Source organism: Triticum urartu, chromosome 3A (genome assembly GCF_056163025.1).
Source record: "Triticum urartu cultivar PI428250 chromosome 3A, HENAU_Tu73, whole genome shotgun sequence".
Taxonomy (NCBI): domain Eukaryota; kingdom Viridiplantae; phylum Streptophyta; class Magnoliopsida; order Poales; family Poaceae; genus Triticum; species Triticum urartu.
The window spans coordinates 449,009,736-449,025,541 of record NC_141875.1 but is presented as its reverse complement, the minus strand read 5'-3'; the positions used below and the strand labels follow the sequence as shown (position 1 = coordinate 449,025,541).

General features: G+C 49.4%; 1 protein-coding gene across 1 annotated transcript; it reads left to right on the top strand.

Moving 5' to 3' along the window:
• The first annotated feature begins 14,163 nt into the window (after window positions 1-14,163).
• LOC125544313 (uncharacterized) lies at window positions 14,164-15,442 on the top strand. The gene has a single exon (XM_048707942.2). The coding sequence runs from the start codon at window positions 14,240-14,242 to the stop codon at window positions 14,945-14,947; it is 708 nt and encodes a 235-aa protein (XP_048563899.2). The 5' UTR covers window positions 14,164-14,239; the 3' UTR covers window positions 14,948-15,442.
• Window positions 15,443-15,806: the final 364 nt, after the last annotated feature.

Sequence of the window (15,806 nt, the reverse complement as noted above, 5' to 3'; positions counted from 1 at the left end):
CATATCCCTGGGGATAAATGAGGTGTAGTCATTAAACGCCCAAAGCTCTTGTCTAACTTTATTATCTTAATTATCGAGGCAACCCCGTGCGATGTATACGGTCTGCGGTAGGACAACTGATTCTTGATGCAGGACTCGTGTTGGTCAAGATGTTATTTGGACACATCCCCCACTTCGATCGTAACAAACACATCTCGACGAGTGACTTCCAACGCACAAATTAATATCCTATTTGATCCCAGCACAAATACAAGGTTGTAAGCATAAGACCTCATGCCCGTACCTCTTTTATTATAAGTGTTTGAATCACTATTTGCTTGCTGATCCGGTCAAAAGATGGATTTGACACTTTGACCAAAACTTGATAGAGACCATCACTTCAATGGAATCTTCCTCTCATGGGTTCGATAACCCAGGGTCACCTATGGGGAAATAGGTGCGGGATCCTATTTTATGTTCCAATACCGGATCAATAAAAGGAGGTATCACCTCCTCAAGCAGGTTACTCTAGAGCGTTGTTTTACCATCATTTCTTCCGTCGCAAGAAGCTCTAAAATCTTTTTTACAAGCCTTTTCTCTTTCACTAACACACATTTCCATAATCAGTTTGCTCACAGTTTTTCTAGTCTTGACTGCATTTTTTAACGGTTTATGTATTGAGCCGAACTCCTCTCTACTCCATTTTTACAGTCCATCCTTGACATGTACCCGTGCCTTTGTAACCCACTGAAGGTTTCCATTTGTAGGCACCCACACCCACACATTCTCAACAATTTGTACATAGTTCCCATGTCTAGTCCATGCATTTTTGAATTTGAAAAGTATGTTACTACTTGCACCAGTTGCCCAGTCCGACTTGGATATACCAACGACCAATGCACAATGGTCTGACTCGGTAGCTTGTACATGATTGATCGTTGAACTGTCAAACAACACCATGAACCGATCATCCCTTTGGCCCTGATCCAATCTAACTTAGATATTCTGATTACCCTATTGACGGTTATCCCGAGTATAGGGGAGCCCTGAGCAACCTAGATCAGCAAAATGACAGAGCTTAAAGCCATCCATCATCCACTCCTCCCTTTAAACATCACCAAATTGTTCATTTTCATTTAATACCTCATTAAAATACCCCACACAAAGCCATGGGTTATCATATTCTCCTTCAAGGTATGTGAGCAGCTCCCAACTTCTCTTCCTCTTTGATCTCACGGGTTCTGTAACACCCGGGATGTACCTTGCCATATTTGTAACTCCGAATCTTGCCATTTCCGGCTATGTGATATGATATTCCCTTCGTGGTTGGGTTTTGTCTTCGTTTTGCCTTTTGTTCATGTCTTCCATTTCATATCATGTCATCATGTGCATCGCATTTGCATATGTGTTCGTCTCATGCATCCGAGCATTTTCCTCGTTGTCTGTTTCACAATCCGACACTCCCACATGCACCCGATGCATCCCACTTGTCTATTTTCGTGAGTGAGAGAAAAATGTTCTCGGAATGGGTGCATCACCAGTAGACCGCCTGTCAAATTTCGATCCATTTGGAGGTCGTTTGATGCCCCAACGGTTAACCGGGTAACCGCAAAAGCCCCTCTCTTGTTGTAGCCCAACACCCCTCCAAAACAGCCCAATAACCCATCTAAACCACCTCCATGTTCTCCGTTGTTGGATCATGATCATGTGGGTAAAAACCGCACCTCATTTGGACTCTCCTAGCCCCCGCTACCTATAAATTGGTGCCTCCCCCGAAATCCCGCAGTCCAAACCCTAGTCCTTCTTCCCTCCGCGCCGCCGGACATTTCTTCCTGCACTGACGGACGTGTCCACCGACCCCTCCGCCACAACATGTCAGCCCGCAATTGGCTTCCACCCCCGCGCCCACATCGCCGCCTCCTCGCTGGCCCGCCCAGGCCCAGGGCGGGCCCTCCCCGGCCCGCGCGCTCGCCCGCGCCGCCCGCTCCTCCTCCCGCGTGCCGCCGCCTCCACGCGCCACCGCCGCCACGCTCCGCCTTCCGCGTCACTGCGCCGCCGCAATGCTCCGCCACAGTGCCTCGCCGCGCCCGCGCCCTCGCGCCCGGACCCCGCCGCCGTCTCGCCGCGCCTCCTCCGCCACCTCGTCGCCGGCCGCCGCCCCGCCGTCGAGCTCCGGCCATGACGCCGGCCATCTCTCCATCTCCGTCCATCGCTTCCTCCTTCTCCGGTGAGCCTCGGGATGCATGCCCCGAAACCCTAGATCTGGATCAGAGTGGTATATTTTTGACAAGTCCTGGAGATCCCAATAATTTTTATGCCTTGTTCATTATGCTATATCTCTATGCCCGTGACTCCGATTTGTGCATCTGATATGTTGAAATGTTTGTCTCATTATGCTCATCGTGTTAGTGGCATTTGGATGCATGTTACTATCCATATTGATGCCATTTCCCTCGTTGCAAGAGTGATATATGATGTTAACTGCTTTCACTTAACAGAACTTGATGATTGTCATTTTTGTTGCATTTTGTGTGTGCATCTTATGAGTATGATGTCTACATGTGTTTTGAGCTCCATCATGCCATCTTTCCAGGGGTGCAAGTCTTGTATTTTTATGAGCTATGTAGTGACTAGAACAAGCATGCAAAGTAGGCTCCGTGATGTTACTGTTTTCAGGCACTTAGTAGTTTTGCTAAGTCCTTTTCCTGTTACATTTTGATGTCATGTAAACTTCTTACTACCATGAGATCCATGCATATTTTTAGATAGTTTAGTAAACATGTTTTGTAGATGTGGTATTGCTCTATCCATTCGAGGCTCTGTTTGCAATTATGGAGCACCCTAGCATGTCATTTCCTTGCTCTACTTTTGCCAAATATTATTCCTGGCAGATTGTTAACATGTTAATCAATATTGCCTTGTTAGTGATCCATGCATCCTATGAACTTGCTCTTGCCACGTTTAACTAAATGAACATGTCTTATTACTGTTGGTATGCTTGTGTTGTCATGTAATGCCTTGTGGTGAGTGAATTGAGCTTGCAAAGTTGCTATCATGAATCTGTTTATGCCATGCTCTATTTTTCTTCTAAGTCTGAAACTGTTGATATAACTTGCCATGATTGCATGGGTCCACATCATTTTCGGTGCCTTTTTGGCTCATGTTAAGTAAGGGAGTTTTGTTAAGTGCATTTAGTAGAAACATGCCATGCCTTTGTTTGGCATGATATGTTCCTGTAGCATGTTGTTTGCTTGCTCTAAACATTGCTTACTGATGTTGTTTTTGACATGTTAGTATTTTCACAAAGTCTGTGAAGCTGATATCTTTTGCAGTTTTTCCATGCTTGTTTGAACCTGTTCTATTGTGATTTAGCCGTAGCTCAGTGTTCATGTTTTGTCAAGCATCTCGTGTGCATCACTGCCATATGATTTTTTGCTATGTTGGAGTAGAGTAGCTTAGTTTCTTATTGCATTCTAAGTGATATCATCCTATTAATCGCATATTTGCGTCATTCTTATTTTGCTTGTCATTTGCAAACCGTGCATCCGTTTCCGGTGATCCTTATATCGATTTTGACCGAAATCACTTCATCTTTCCAGCGGCATACTTGTTATGACAAGTTGATGCCTTGATCATTCTTTCCCTTTCGGAGCACGCATATGCATTGAATATCATATCTTGCATATCATATCTTGCATATCATATCTTGCATATCATGTCATGTATTGCATCATGTTGCTTGTGCATTGCACTGTGATTGATTGTTGTTCCGTTGCTTGAGTTCTTGCTTTGGGTATAGCCAGGAGAAGAGTACGTGAATGAGGAACCTGTTGAGTATGCCAACAAGGATCAAGCTTTCGGCAACTCTGAGAAAATTGCAGGCAAGATGACCATACCCTCGATAGCACTTCTATCTTTGCTTGCTAGTTGTTCGTTCTACAGCTATGTCATGCTACCTACCACTTGTTATATCATGCCTCCCATATTTCCATGTCAAGCCTCTAACCAACCTTCCTAGAAAATCGTTGTTTGGCTATGTTACCGCTTTTGCTCAGCCCCTCTTATAGCGTTGTCAGTCGCAGGTGAAGTTGAAGTTTGTTCCATGTTGGAACATGGATATGTTAGGATACCACTTTATCTCTTATTTAATTTAATGCGTCTATATACTTGGTATAAGGGTGGAAGGCTTGGCCTTTTGCCTGGTGTTTTGTTCCACTCTTGCCGCCCTAGTTTCCATCATACCGGTGCTATGTTCCTTGATTTTGCGTTCCTTACGTGGTTGGGGTTATGGGACCCCCTTGACAGTTCGCCTTGAATAAAACTCCTCCAACAAGGCCAACCTTGGTTTTACATTTTCCTACCTTAGCCTTTTCCCTTGGGTTCTGCGGACCCGAGGGTCATCTTTATTTTACCCCCCCCCCCCGGGCCAGTGCTCCTCTGAGTGTTGGTCCGAACTGGGTGATGTTCGGCGCGCCCTGGGCTTGTCCATCTGGTGTGCCCTGAGAACGAGATATGTGCAGCTCCTATCGGGATTTGTCGGCACATTCGGGCGGCTTTGTTGGTCTTGTTTTTCCATTGTCAAAATGTCTTGTAACCGGGATTCTGAGACTGATCGGGCCTTTCCAGGATAAGGAATATCCTTTGTTGACCGTGAGAGCTTGTGATGGGCTAGGTTGGGACACCCCTGCAGGGTATAAACTTTCGAGAGCCGTGTCCACGGTTATGTGGCAGATGGGAATTTGTTAATATCCGGTTGTAGAGAACTTGACACTTGACTTAATTAAAATGAATCAACCGCGTGTGTAGTAGTGATGGTCTCTTTGCGGCGGAGTCCGGGAAGTGAACACGGTTTGGGTTATGTTTGTGTGTAAGTAGTTTCAGGATCACCTCTTGATCGCTTCTAGCTTCATGACCATTGCGTAGCTTCTCATCTTATTATTATTTGCGTATGTTAGCCACCATATTTGCTTAGCGCTTGCTACAGCTCCACCTCATTACCTTATCCTACCCATAAGCTTAAATAGTCTTGATCTCGCGGGTGTGAGACTATCGAGTCCTCGTGACTCATGGATACTTCCAAACAGTTGCAGGTGCCGATGATACCAGTGCAGGTGATGCTACCAAACTCAAGTGGGAGTTCGACGAGGACCTTGGTCATTACTATGTGTCGTTTCCTGATGATCAGTAGTGGAGCCCGGTTGGGACGATCGGGGATCTAGCATTTGGGCTTTATCTTCCTTTTCTTTTGGATTTGACCGTAGACGGTCTATGAGTGTATTTGGATGATGTATGGATTATTTATGTATTGTGTGACGTGGCGAGTGTAAGCCAACTCTATTTATCTGTCTTATTCATTACATGGGATGTTTGTGAAGATTACCCCTCTTGCGACAAAACCACCATGTGGTTATGCTTCTAAGTCATGCCTCAACACGTGGGAGATATAGCCGCATTGTGGGCGTTACAGGTTCACCATAGAAACCCATGAACCGCCATTCCCTACTCCCAGTACACTTGTTCTGGACCAAAGCATCAATGTGTGTTCGGTTGCATGATTTTAAACTGTTAATCAAGTAATTATTCCAAAACAACACTAGTCTAACACTCCCCCTCGCTCTTAACACCAAAAGAATGCCTGAACCCCAAAGTAAACCTTAACTCGCGTAACAGAGAGTTAGGTCTCCAAGAGAAAGAACAAACACACACGATGCAACTGTAGCAAGTTGTGAATTTCTTGGACTATCTCAGACTATTCGCAGCCCCGAGAGTTCAGACTTAATATGTTCATTGCTCTCGGTGGTCAACCCCCGAGGGGTGTCGTCGATCCTGCTAGAGATTCGTCATGCTCACAACTGTCAATAGCCTCCCCATCTAGCCCTCCTCCAACTTCTTCTTGTGTGCATTTTTCGTGGAGTAGCACTCAGATCCTTCTCATTCCCATCAAATAAGTCCACAATACTTGTCACCTTTGATCAAGGAACCACTGGTATTATTGCTCGATCAAGATGCTCATCGTCTACACCCCATACACTGAGTCCATGGCCAGTCACTTCCTTGCTGCAGGTTCCTTCTCAGCTATGGTAACGTCTCTTTATATGTTTTGGATTAATGGTATGCAATCCTGGAGGGTTCTACGAGGTACTCAGATCCAGTTGCATCCCGAATGCAACATCCCAATGCCAGCTCTTTAGGGATCATAGCTGTTGTTATTACCTAATAAGAAAAATTATCGCGTTCTCTTTCTCTTTAGTTGCGGGAAAACCAAAATTAGAACTTTTATTTTATAGCAAGCACAATTTTCAGTAAAAAACCTCTCGGCAATCCTCTATGGAAGAACGGTACTTCCAAATCCTAATCCTAAAAGGCACCTGCTCCTAAGGCAATTATCATAACTAGAGGTTTTTAAATCCAGCGCTAAATCGATTTTTTTCTCAGAAGGATTGTTGATCAAAAGAGGCTTCGTAGCTGACGCCAAGCACAAATTCTTTCGACTGATTCCTTTCCATATCACAACCGTTCTTTGTGGCAGAAGTTTTTACTAGTTCTCTAGGAAAGTATGTTTCTCTTGTGGAATCCCCGCTCTAATTAGATATTAAAAATAGATTACTGTCGGATGCAGGGAAAGGTTGGATTTCCCATGAGTGGACCCTTATTTAGAAATCCTAATTATTCTTAATTATGGCTACTTTGGGGATCACAGTTGTTATTATTGCCTCTAGTATGTAAACCATCATGCTCTGCCATGAACGGCCTCGTCCTCCACCTCTTCCAGAACCTCGTCCTCCACTGGCTCTTCCAATTGCCGGCTAGAATAAAACCCCCATACTCAAACTTCGTAGCATCATGCTCTCATGTACCACACTCCTCAAACCAATGCCCACGGAACCCATAATGATTACACAAAACCGGTAATTTCTCATAAATTACTTGGTACCAATCCTTCTTTCCATCCTTTTGGTATGGATATGAAACATTCCAACCTCTTTTTCACATCAGGACTTATTTTCATCCCTTACGACAGCTCCAACATAACCAGCCGGGAATTGTATCCGAGTTTCCAGGATATTGCCCATCTTCCTGCACATTCCCTTGATCATGGCCTCATTCAGATAGTTGTCCAGTAGTTTTAAAATCCTTACCCAGACCGCCACATTGTCCAGTACCACGGACTTAGGGTTCGTGAACCCATCATATTCAGCCAGGATAACCACTTGATTTCCAAAAAGGGGCCTTTCAACATCGCGGTGTTCCAGTCACCCAAACACCCAAATTGAATGGTAAACAAATTATCTTTTATCAGTCGCCAATGTGCTTCTTTCGCTGGATTCCATGCATACCTCATGTCAGCATACACGACCGGACTAAACCCCTTACTAGTGTGAACCCTAGTCCATGGCCAACCACTTTGCTTGAACTTTTGGCACAACCGGATCATCCTCCCAAGCGAAGTCCTCTCCATCATCCTCATGCAGATCAAGATGCTTGATCAGATCTTCCATGTTTCCCGACTCATGCTTCCTGCCACCACTTCCTCCACTCTCCACTACCTGAACTAAATTGGAAATCCCCCGTCAAACCTCCAAAACCTTGTCGGCCAAGGCCAGGAAGAAGCGTGAGTCTTCCCTTGGATCAACACGGACCGCTCGAACCGTCGGAGGTAGAGGAGATAGCCGGAGGGGAGATCGACCTGAGTAGACAAAACTCTCAACATAGCCGCCGTCAGAAGTATAGAGAGATGTTTTGCAATACAATAATCGTTGTATTGATGGGGTACTGGTGCACGTATATATAAGTACAGGGTAGGCCTCAACCTCAACTATACACAACTAGGAGGTGGGCCACAACACGTAATACATGCAACACAAAGTACAACTCAACACCCCCCCCCCCCGAAGTCGAAGTGTCACCAGAGACACAGAGACTGGACCGAAACTCCTTGAAGACGGAGGTAGGCAATCCCTTAGTCATCACATCAGCAAACTGTTGCGACGTCAGCACGTGAGACGTCGGCACGTGAAGAACCCGAACACGGCCAGGGGCAACCTGCTCGCGCACGAAGTGAATATCGATCTCAATATGCTTCGTACATCGATGGTGCACCGGGTTGGCGGAAAGGTAGACCGCGCTGACGTTATTGCAGTAGACAAGAGTGGCCTTATGAACATCACAAAGCAACTCCTGGAGCAGCTGACGAAGCCAAGAGCACTTGGCCACGACATTAGCCACGGCGTGATACTCTGCCTCGGCGCTGGAGCGAGAGACCGTGGGCTGCCGCTTCGATAACCAAGAGATCAACGAGGGCCCAAGGTAGACGCAGTAGCCTGACGTGCAACATTGAGTGTCGGGGCAGCCAGCCCAGTCGGCATCCGAGTAGGCCACGAGGTCGGTGGAGGCGGAGGCCGTCAGGGTGAGCCCCAAAGACATGGTGCTGCATATGTACTGGAGAATATGCTTCACCAAGGTCCAGTGGGAGTCACGCGGAGCGTGCATGTGGAGGCACACCTGCTGAACAGCGTACTGCAGGTCGGGTCAAGTCAGTGTCAGGTACTGTAAAGCACCAACAATACAGTGATAAAACGCTCCATCGGACGTGAGAGACCCATCCAGAGCAGAGACCTTTGCCTTTGTGTCAATGGGGGTTGGTGCCTGCTTGCAGTTAAGCATACGGGCACGCTCCAAGAGCTCGTGGGCATACTTCTGCTGATGCAGAAAGAAGCCTTCAGTCCGGCAGACCACCTCGATGCCGAGGAAGTAGTGTAGGGGCCCCAAGTCCTTGAGGGCGAACTCATCACGAAGACGAGCAGTCAGCCGCTGAAGAAGATCGACGATGGACGCTGTGAGGATGATGTCGTCGACATAGAGTAGCTAATATGCAGTGTCAGCTCCCTGAAGATACACGAAGAGTGAGGCATTAGAGGGAGTGGACCAAAATCCCAGAGACTGCACGAAGGCGGCGATACGCTGGTACCAAGCTCGAGGTGCCTGCTTCAACCCATAAAGAGAACGGGAGAGCAAGCACACAAAGTCTGGGTGCGCAGCGTCGACGAAGCCAATGGGCTGCTCACAGTACACCTGCTCGGCAAGATGGTCATGCAAGAAGGTGTTGGAGACATCCAACTGGTGCACAGGCCAGGCGCGCGAAACCGCCAACTAGAGCACAGCACGGATCGTGCCCAGTTTAACAACCGAATCGAATGTGTCGGTGAAGTCCAAGCACGCGGGTTGCCGAAATCCACAAACCACCCACCGAGCCTTGTAGCGCTCGAGAGAACCATCCGGGCGAGTCTTGTGGCGAAACACCCACTTGCCAGTGATGATATTGGCACGAGGGGGTCGTGGAACAAGCTGCCACGTGCGGTTGTGATGTCTACTACACAACCTTCTTCTTGTAGACGTTGTTGGGCCTCCAAGTGCAGAGGTTTGTAGGACAGTAGCAAATTTCCCTCAAGTGGATGACATAAGGTTTATCAATCCGTGGGAGGCATAGGATGAAGATGGTCGCTCTCAAGCAACCCTGCAACCAAATAACAAAGAGTCTCTTGTGTCCCCAACACACCCAATACAATGGTAAATTATATAGGTGCACTAGTTCGGCGAAGAGATGGTGATACAAGTGCAATCTGGATAGTAGATAATGGTTTTTGTAATCTAAAAATATAAAAACAGCAAGGTAACTAATGATAAAAGTGAGCATAAACGGTATTGCAATGCTAGGAAATAAGGCCTAGGGTTCATACTTTCACTAGTGCAAGTTCTCTCAACAATAATAACATAATTGGATCACATAACTATCTCTCAACATGCAATAAAGAGTCACTCCAAAGTCACTAATAGCTGAGAACAAATGAAGAGATTATGGTAGGGTACGAAACCACCTCAAAGTTATCCTTTCTGATCGATCTATTCAAGAGTTCGTAGTAAAATAACATGAAGCTATTCTTTCCGTTCAATCTATCATAGAGTTCGTACTAGAATAACACCTTAAGACACAAATCAACCAAAACCCTAATGTCACCTAGATACTCCAATGTCACCTCAAGTATCGGTGGGTATGATTATACGATATGCATCACACAATCTCAGATTCATCTATTCAACCAACACAAAATTACTTCAAAGAGTGCCCCAAAGTTTCTACTGGAGAGTCAAGATGAAAACGTGTGCCAACCCCTATGCATAGGTTCATGGGCGGAACCCGCAAGTTGATCACCAAAACATACATCAAGTGGGTCAATAGAATACCCCATTGTCACCACGGGTATCCCACGCAAGACATACATCAAGTGTTCTCAAATCCTTAAAGACTCAATCCGATAAGATAACTTCAAAGGGAAAACTCAATCCATTACAAGAGAGTAGAGGGGGAGAAACATCATAAGATCCAACTATAATAGCAAAGCTCGCGATATATCAAGATCGTAACACCTCAAGAACACGAGAGAGAGAGAGAGAGAGAGATCAAACACATAGCTACTGGTACATACCCTCAGCCCCGAGGGTGAACTACTCCCTCCTCGTCATGGAGAGCGCCGGGATGATGTAGATGGCCGCCGGAGAGGGATTCCCCCCTCCGGCAGGGTGCTGGAACAGGTCTAGATTGGTTTTCGGTGGCTACGGAGGCTTCTGGCGGCGGAACTCCCGATCTATTCTGCTCCCCGAAGTTTTTAGGGTATATGGATATATATATATATAGGAGGAAGAAGTACGTCGGTGGATCTCCGGGCTGTCCACGAGGCAGGGGGCGCGCCCAGGGGTGGGCGCGCCCCCCACCCTCATGGGCAGCCCGGGACTCTTCTGGTCCATCTCCGATACTCCGTGGGCTTCTTCTGATCGAAAAATAAGTTCTGTGAAGTTTCAGGTCAATTGGACTCCGTTTGATTTTCCTTTTCTATGATACTCTAAAACAAGGGGAAAAATAGAAACTGGCACTGGTCTCTAGGTTAATAGGTTAGTCCCAAAAATCATATAAAATAGCATATAAATGCATATAAAACATCCAAGGTTGATAATATAATAGCATGGAACAATCAAAAATTATAGATACGTTGGAAACGTATCAGGTTGCGTTGTAGGGCGTCGAACTCCTCCTGCATCGCAGCTAGCCAATGGAGATCCCAAAGGGCAGCATAAGCGGAGGTGGGAACGGGTGATGGTGTTGACGTCGAGGCGGCGCACACATACTCGTCGGAGGAGTAGCGCGCGCTCGGCCGAAGCAATCCTGCTCGGGCATGGGTAGTCACGCCAAGTGGCGGGGCAGCAAGGCCGGCGATGGCAACGGGGGTCGCGGCGGCGGCAGGGGCCGCGGCCATGACAGGGGCGCCGGTGGCTGCGGGGGCACTCACGGCGGCGACAGGGGTCGCGATGCTGGTGACGGGGGCCGCGGCGGCAGCGGTGCCAGCCGAGCTGGCGGCCGAGGGGGCGACGGGCGAGGAGGATGTCGAGCCCGTCACCGGGGTGGCGGGCGGAGTGCCCACCGGCTCAACCTCATAGGAGGGAGATGGGGATCCAGGAGCCCTATCAAACTCGACCTCTGGGAAGGGAGTCGGAAAACCGGGTGGTGGCGGCAGAAGGCGTCGTGCCGGGGGGGCTGCCGCCACGCATCGCTCTAGGTAGGGGGCGCGGGGGCCGGTGCCGAAGGGGCTAAAGCCGGAGGAACCTGAAAAAGGGTACACCGTCTTGATGAAATACACGTGCCTCGAGGTGTACACACGATGAGTGACAGGATCATAGCACCGGTAACCTTTAGTGTTGGGAGGGTAGCCAAGGAAGATGCATGGAACGGAACGTGGTGTGGGCTTGTGTGGCATGGTGGACGTGGTACTGGGATAACAGAGACACCCCAAAATGTGGAGACCATCATAGGACGGTGGTGTACCAAAAAGAAGATGGTGAGGGGCGTAGTTCCACCGAGGACGACACGAACGAATGTTAACTAAGAGAGTGGCGGTGGCGAGAGCATCGGGCCAAACCCGAGCGGGAACGTTAGAGTGAAAGAGTAACGTGCGAACGCAGTCATTAAGAGTGCGGAGAATGCGCTCAGCGCAGCCATTCTGCTATGAAGTGTAAGGGCAAGTCAGACGGAAGATGGTGTCGTGAGAGGCGAGAAGTGTGCGAAGAGCGACGTTGTCGAACTCTTTTCTGTTATCAGTTTGGAGTGCGAGTATGGGGCGGCCGAACTGGGTGGTGACATAGGAATAAAAGGAGGTGAGTGTGGCTAAAGCATCGGATTTACGAGGAAGTGGAAAAGTCCACACATAATGAGAATAATCATCTAATATCACCAAGTAGTATAGATAGCCCGTGTTACTCGCAACGGGAGACGTCCAAACATCACTATGAAGCAATTGAAACGGAAAAGTGGACACTGAAGTAGACGCACTAAAGGGAAGGCGAACGTGCTTGCCTAAGCGACATGCCTCACAAGAGTGCTCGTCGAGCTTGTTACATGAGAAAGAGAAACTCCTAAGAATTTGACGTAACACAGTGAGGTTGGGGTGGCCCAAGCAAGCATGCCAGAGGTCAACGCCGGCGGCAAGGGCGACTGGTGTGGAGGTGGAGGTGCCGGCGTGCACGGGATAGAGCTTATCGGGACTGTCACATCGGTGAAGGATCATCCGGGTACGGGCGTCTTTCACAGAAAAGCCAACACCGTCAAATTCAACAGCAAGTGGGTTCTCACGAGTAAGATGACAAACGGAAACTAGGTTTGTGACTAATTCAGGGGAAACAAGAACATTAGACATAGTAATGGGTGTGGAAGTGGAGGGAAAACTAGTGCTACTGATATGAGTAATACGTAAGGAGGAGACGTTGCCGACGGTGATACGAGTGGGTGTGCGAACAGGAGTGGAAGAGGTTAGGTTACCGGAATGGGCTGTCATGTGCGCAGTAGCACCCGAGTCCATGTACCAGTCACCTCCACCGACTGAGCTACTCGGCGATGACGCGAAGTGCTGGGCGGTGAGGAGGGTGGGGTCCCATGACACAGGTACCAGCGGCGGCGGGAGGCCCTCGTAGGGTGGCGCCGGGGCGGGCAGGCCATAACCACCGAGGGAAGACGGCGGCGGGAGGCCCTCGTAGGGCGGCGCCGGGATGGGTGGACCATAACCGCCGACGGGCGACGGCGCAAGGAGGGCGTCGTAGCCGACGCCAGTCGGCTAGTAAGGCTCGCCGATGAACGCCTGGTGGCCCGCAGGAAGAGCCCGCGGGTAGTGCGGGGCGACGTCGAACGCGTCGTAGGCGGCAGCCGCACCGTAAGGCGGCGGCGGCGGACGGGCCGATGGACGCCATCGCGGGTCCGAGGGCGACAGCGGGGCAGCGGTCGGCGCTTCTCGCGACGCGAGCGATCGGGTCGGGCGGCGGCGGGCAGGCGACGCGGGCGAACGACGCGGGAGTTGGTGGACACGGCTCGGCGGCAGCAACAACTTCGGGTGATCCGGCGGCGGGCTAGGTAGGTGGCTGGCGATTAGGTGCGGACGTGCAGCTGTAGAAGCGGCGGCTGGCGCGGGAGACGCGTGGACGGCGGCGGCTGGGTAGCGGCGACGGCGGCGATGCGGGAGGATCGCGCGGCGGCGGCGGCGGTGTGGGAGGATCGCGCGACGGCGGTAGGGTGGTGGTATGGGAGGAGCGCGGCGGCGGGGGGGAGGGGGGTGGCGGCGACAACGACAGCACGGGAGGAGCGCGCGACGGCGGCGACAGCAGAAGACGGGGAGTAAAACCTAAAAAACTAACCATGTAGAGAGATATTTTGCAATAAAATAATTATTATATTGATGGTGCAGATGCACGTGTATATAAGTACAGGATATGTCTCAATTTTAACTATACATAACTAGAAGATGAGCCACAACACGTAATATATATAACACAAAGTACAACTCAATAATAAGAGGGGCCAAACCCTAGCCTGAGCGCTCCTTTGGCCCCATTTGGCTCCTTTTTGTCCTCATTTAGTTCGTGTTTCTTGGGACTTCTAGCCTGAGCAGCAACTCACGCACACTTTACCGCGCCGGATCAAAGCTACGCCTGAACCATCACTTCAGCTCCTGGGCACTGACCTGTGGTACCCAGAACGCAATAAGGCCCATCTGTCAGCTTGAAGGAGTTATCTTTCACACCGCTCTGTGTTCACTTGCCGCCGCCACCGGCTCAGGCCGAAAAAAGGAACCCGACCCAGCCAAGCAAAAGGAAGGAAGCCACACATAAAGGCAACCGATCAAATATCTATCCTTCAACCCGCAAAAGGCGAGGAGAGAGAGCCATGGAGGACAGAGACCACGGCCCCGCTGAGAACCTTCCTAAATCTCCACACCGCATCGTCGACGGCGACGAGGAGGGAGACGAAGACGGAGGCGGCTTCACCTTCCCCGTCCTACCGTTCGCGGCGGACGCGCTCATCGTGCCCGTGTACCCCATCTTCGGCCGCCCCCCGTCCCCGCCGCCGGCGGCCTCGGTCGACGAGCAGGAGACGGCCACCGTGCGAGTCCCGCTGGGGCAGCTCCTGCTGGAGGAGCGCGACTTCCGCGCGAGGCAGAGGGACGAAGAGAGCTTCGGGGACGGCGAGCTGGAGGGCGTGGCGCCGGAGAGCTACTGCCTCTGGGCCCCCGGACAGTCCACTCCGGCGTCCCTGCGGCGATGCCGGAAGAGCGGCTCAACGGGGTCGGTCCTCCGGTGGCGGCGCATCAGTGAGCGCCTCGTGGGGCGGAGCCACAGCGACGGCAAGGAGAAGTTCGTCTTTTTGAACGCCACTTCAGGGCCTCCCAAGCAGGGGGACGTGGAGGAAGGAAGCAGCAGGAGCGACGGCGGCGGCGCCGCCGATGCCCACGGATGGAGTTATTACAGCAAAGGAGGAGGAGGAGGAGGAAGCGGCGGCGCTGGCCGGAGGAGATCCTACCTCCCATACAAGCAAGAGCTTGTCGGGTTGTTCGCCAACGTCAGTGGGTTACGGCGAAGTTATCCCCCATTCTAATGCGTTTCTTGGCCTCTCTCTCTACCCCGTCAATTTTTCAGCTTTTGTGTGCATAATAGTATTGCATAACCTTGGTAGTGTTATTAGAAATAAAATTGGTGTGCTTATATATAGTACTAAATTAGGATCTGCTTGGCTAAGGTAAATGTAAAAACCACACCATCTCAACAATAGAGATCGGAGAAGATATACGTACTATTTTGTAGGTTCTCTGTTTGCTTGCACACTAGTCAGAAAGAACTGCTGTTCTTCTGTTCGTTCTGATCTTTTTGTTTTCATCAATCTCAGGGTAGGATAGAACTGCCCATTTTAATGATTGTATGGGAGAGAATTTTGTATGTTGATTGGTAGTTTTGGTGAATTCATGTATGGTGTAACCTCTTTGTTTTGTTCGAGCGTGTCCTTTTGGGCAAAGCTCTGGATGGCGGCGTTATTAGTTGATTTTAATACTGTGACGTTGTACTAATAGTATTGATACGCATACGTACAAAACAATTCATGCCTCATTGTCTCTATTGATGTCGCCAAAGCAATCTGTACGTTAAGACGTCAGTACAGAGACTGTTCTATTTTTACGGTTGGAATAAGATCCATAATTTCAATGATGTTCACTTAATCACGTAGAGTACAATATACTTGTGCGGAACAGTCAAACAGTTCATCCTCGCGTGTATACAAAATTGCAAACGAGGATTCTGATTCTGTCGATAATACTACAACTATACTATATTGTAGTGGGCTCGATAAGCAAGAATTTCGCTGATGTATACCCAGTTGCCAACTACGACATTTTCTCCGTAGTTAGATGAATTGTATATGTATATGTGGAGAGAGCATCTACAATTATGCAGGTCCTCAC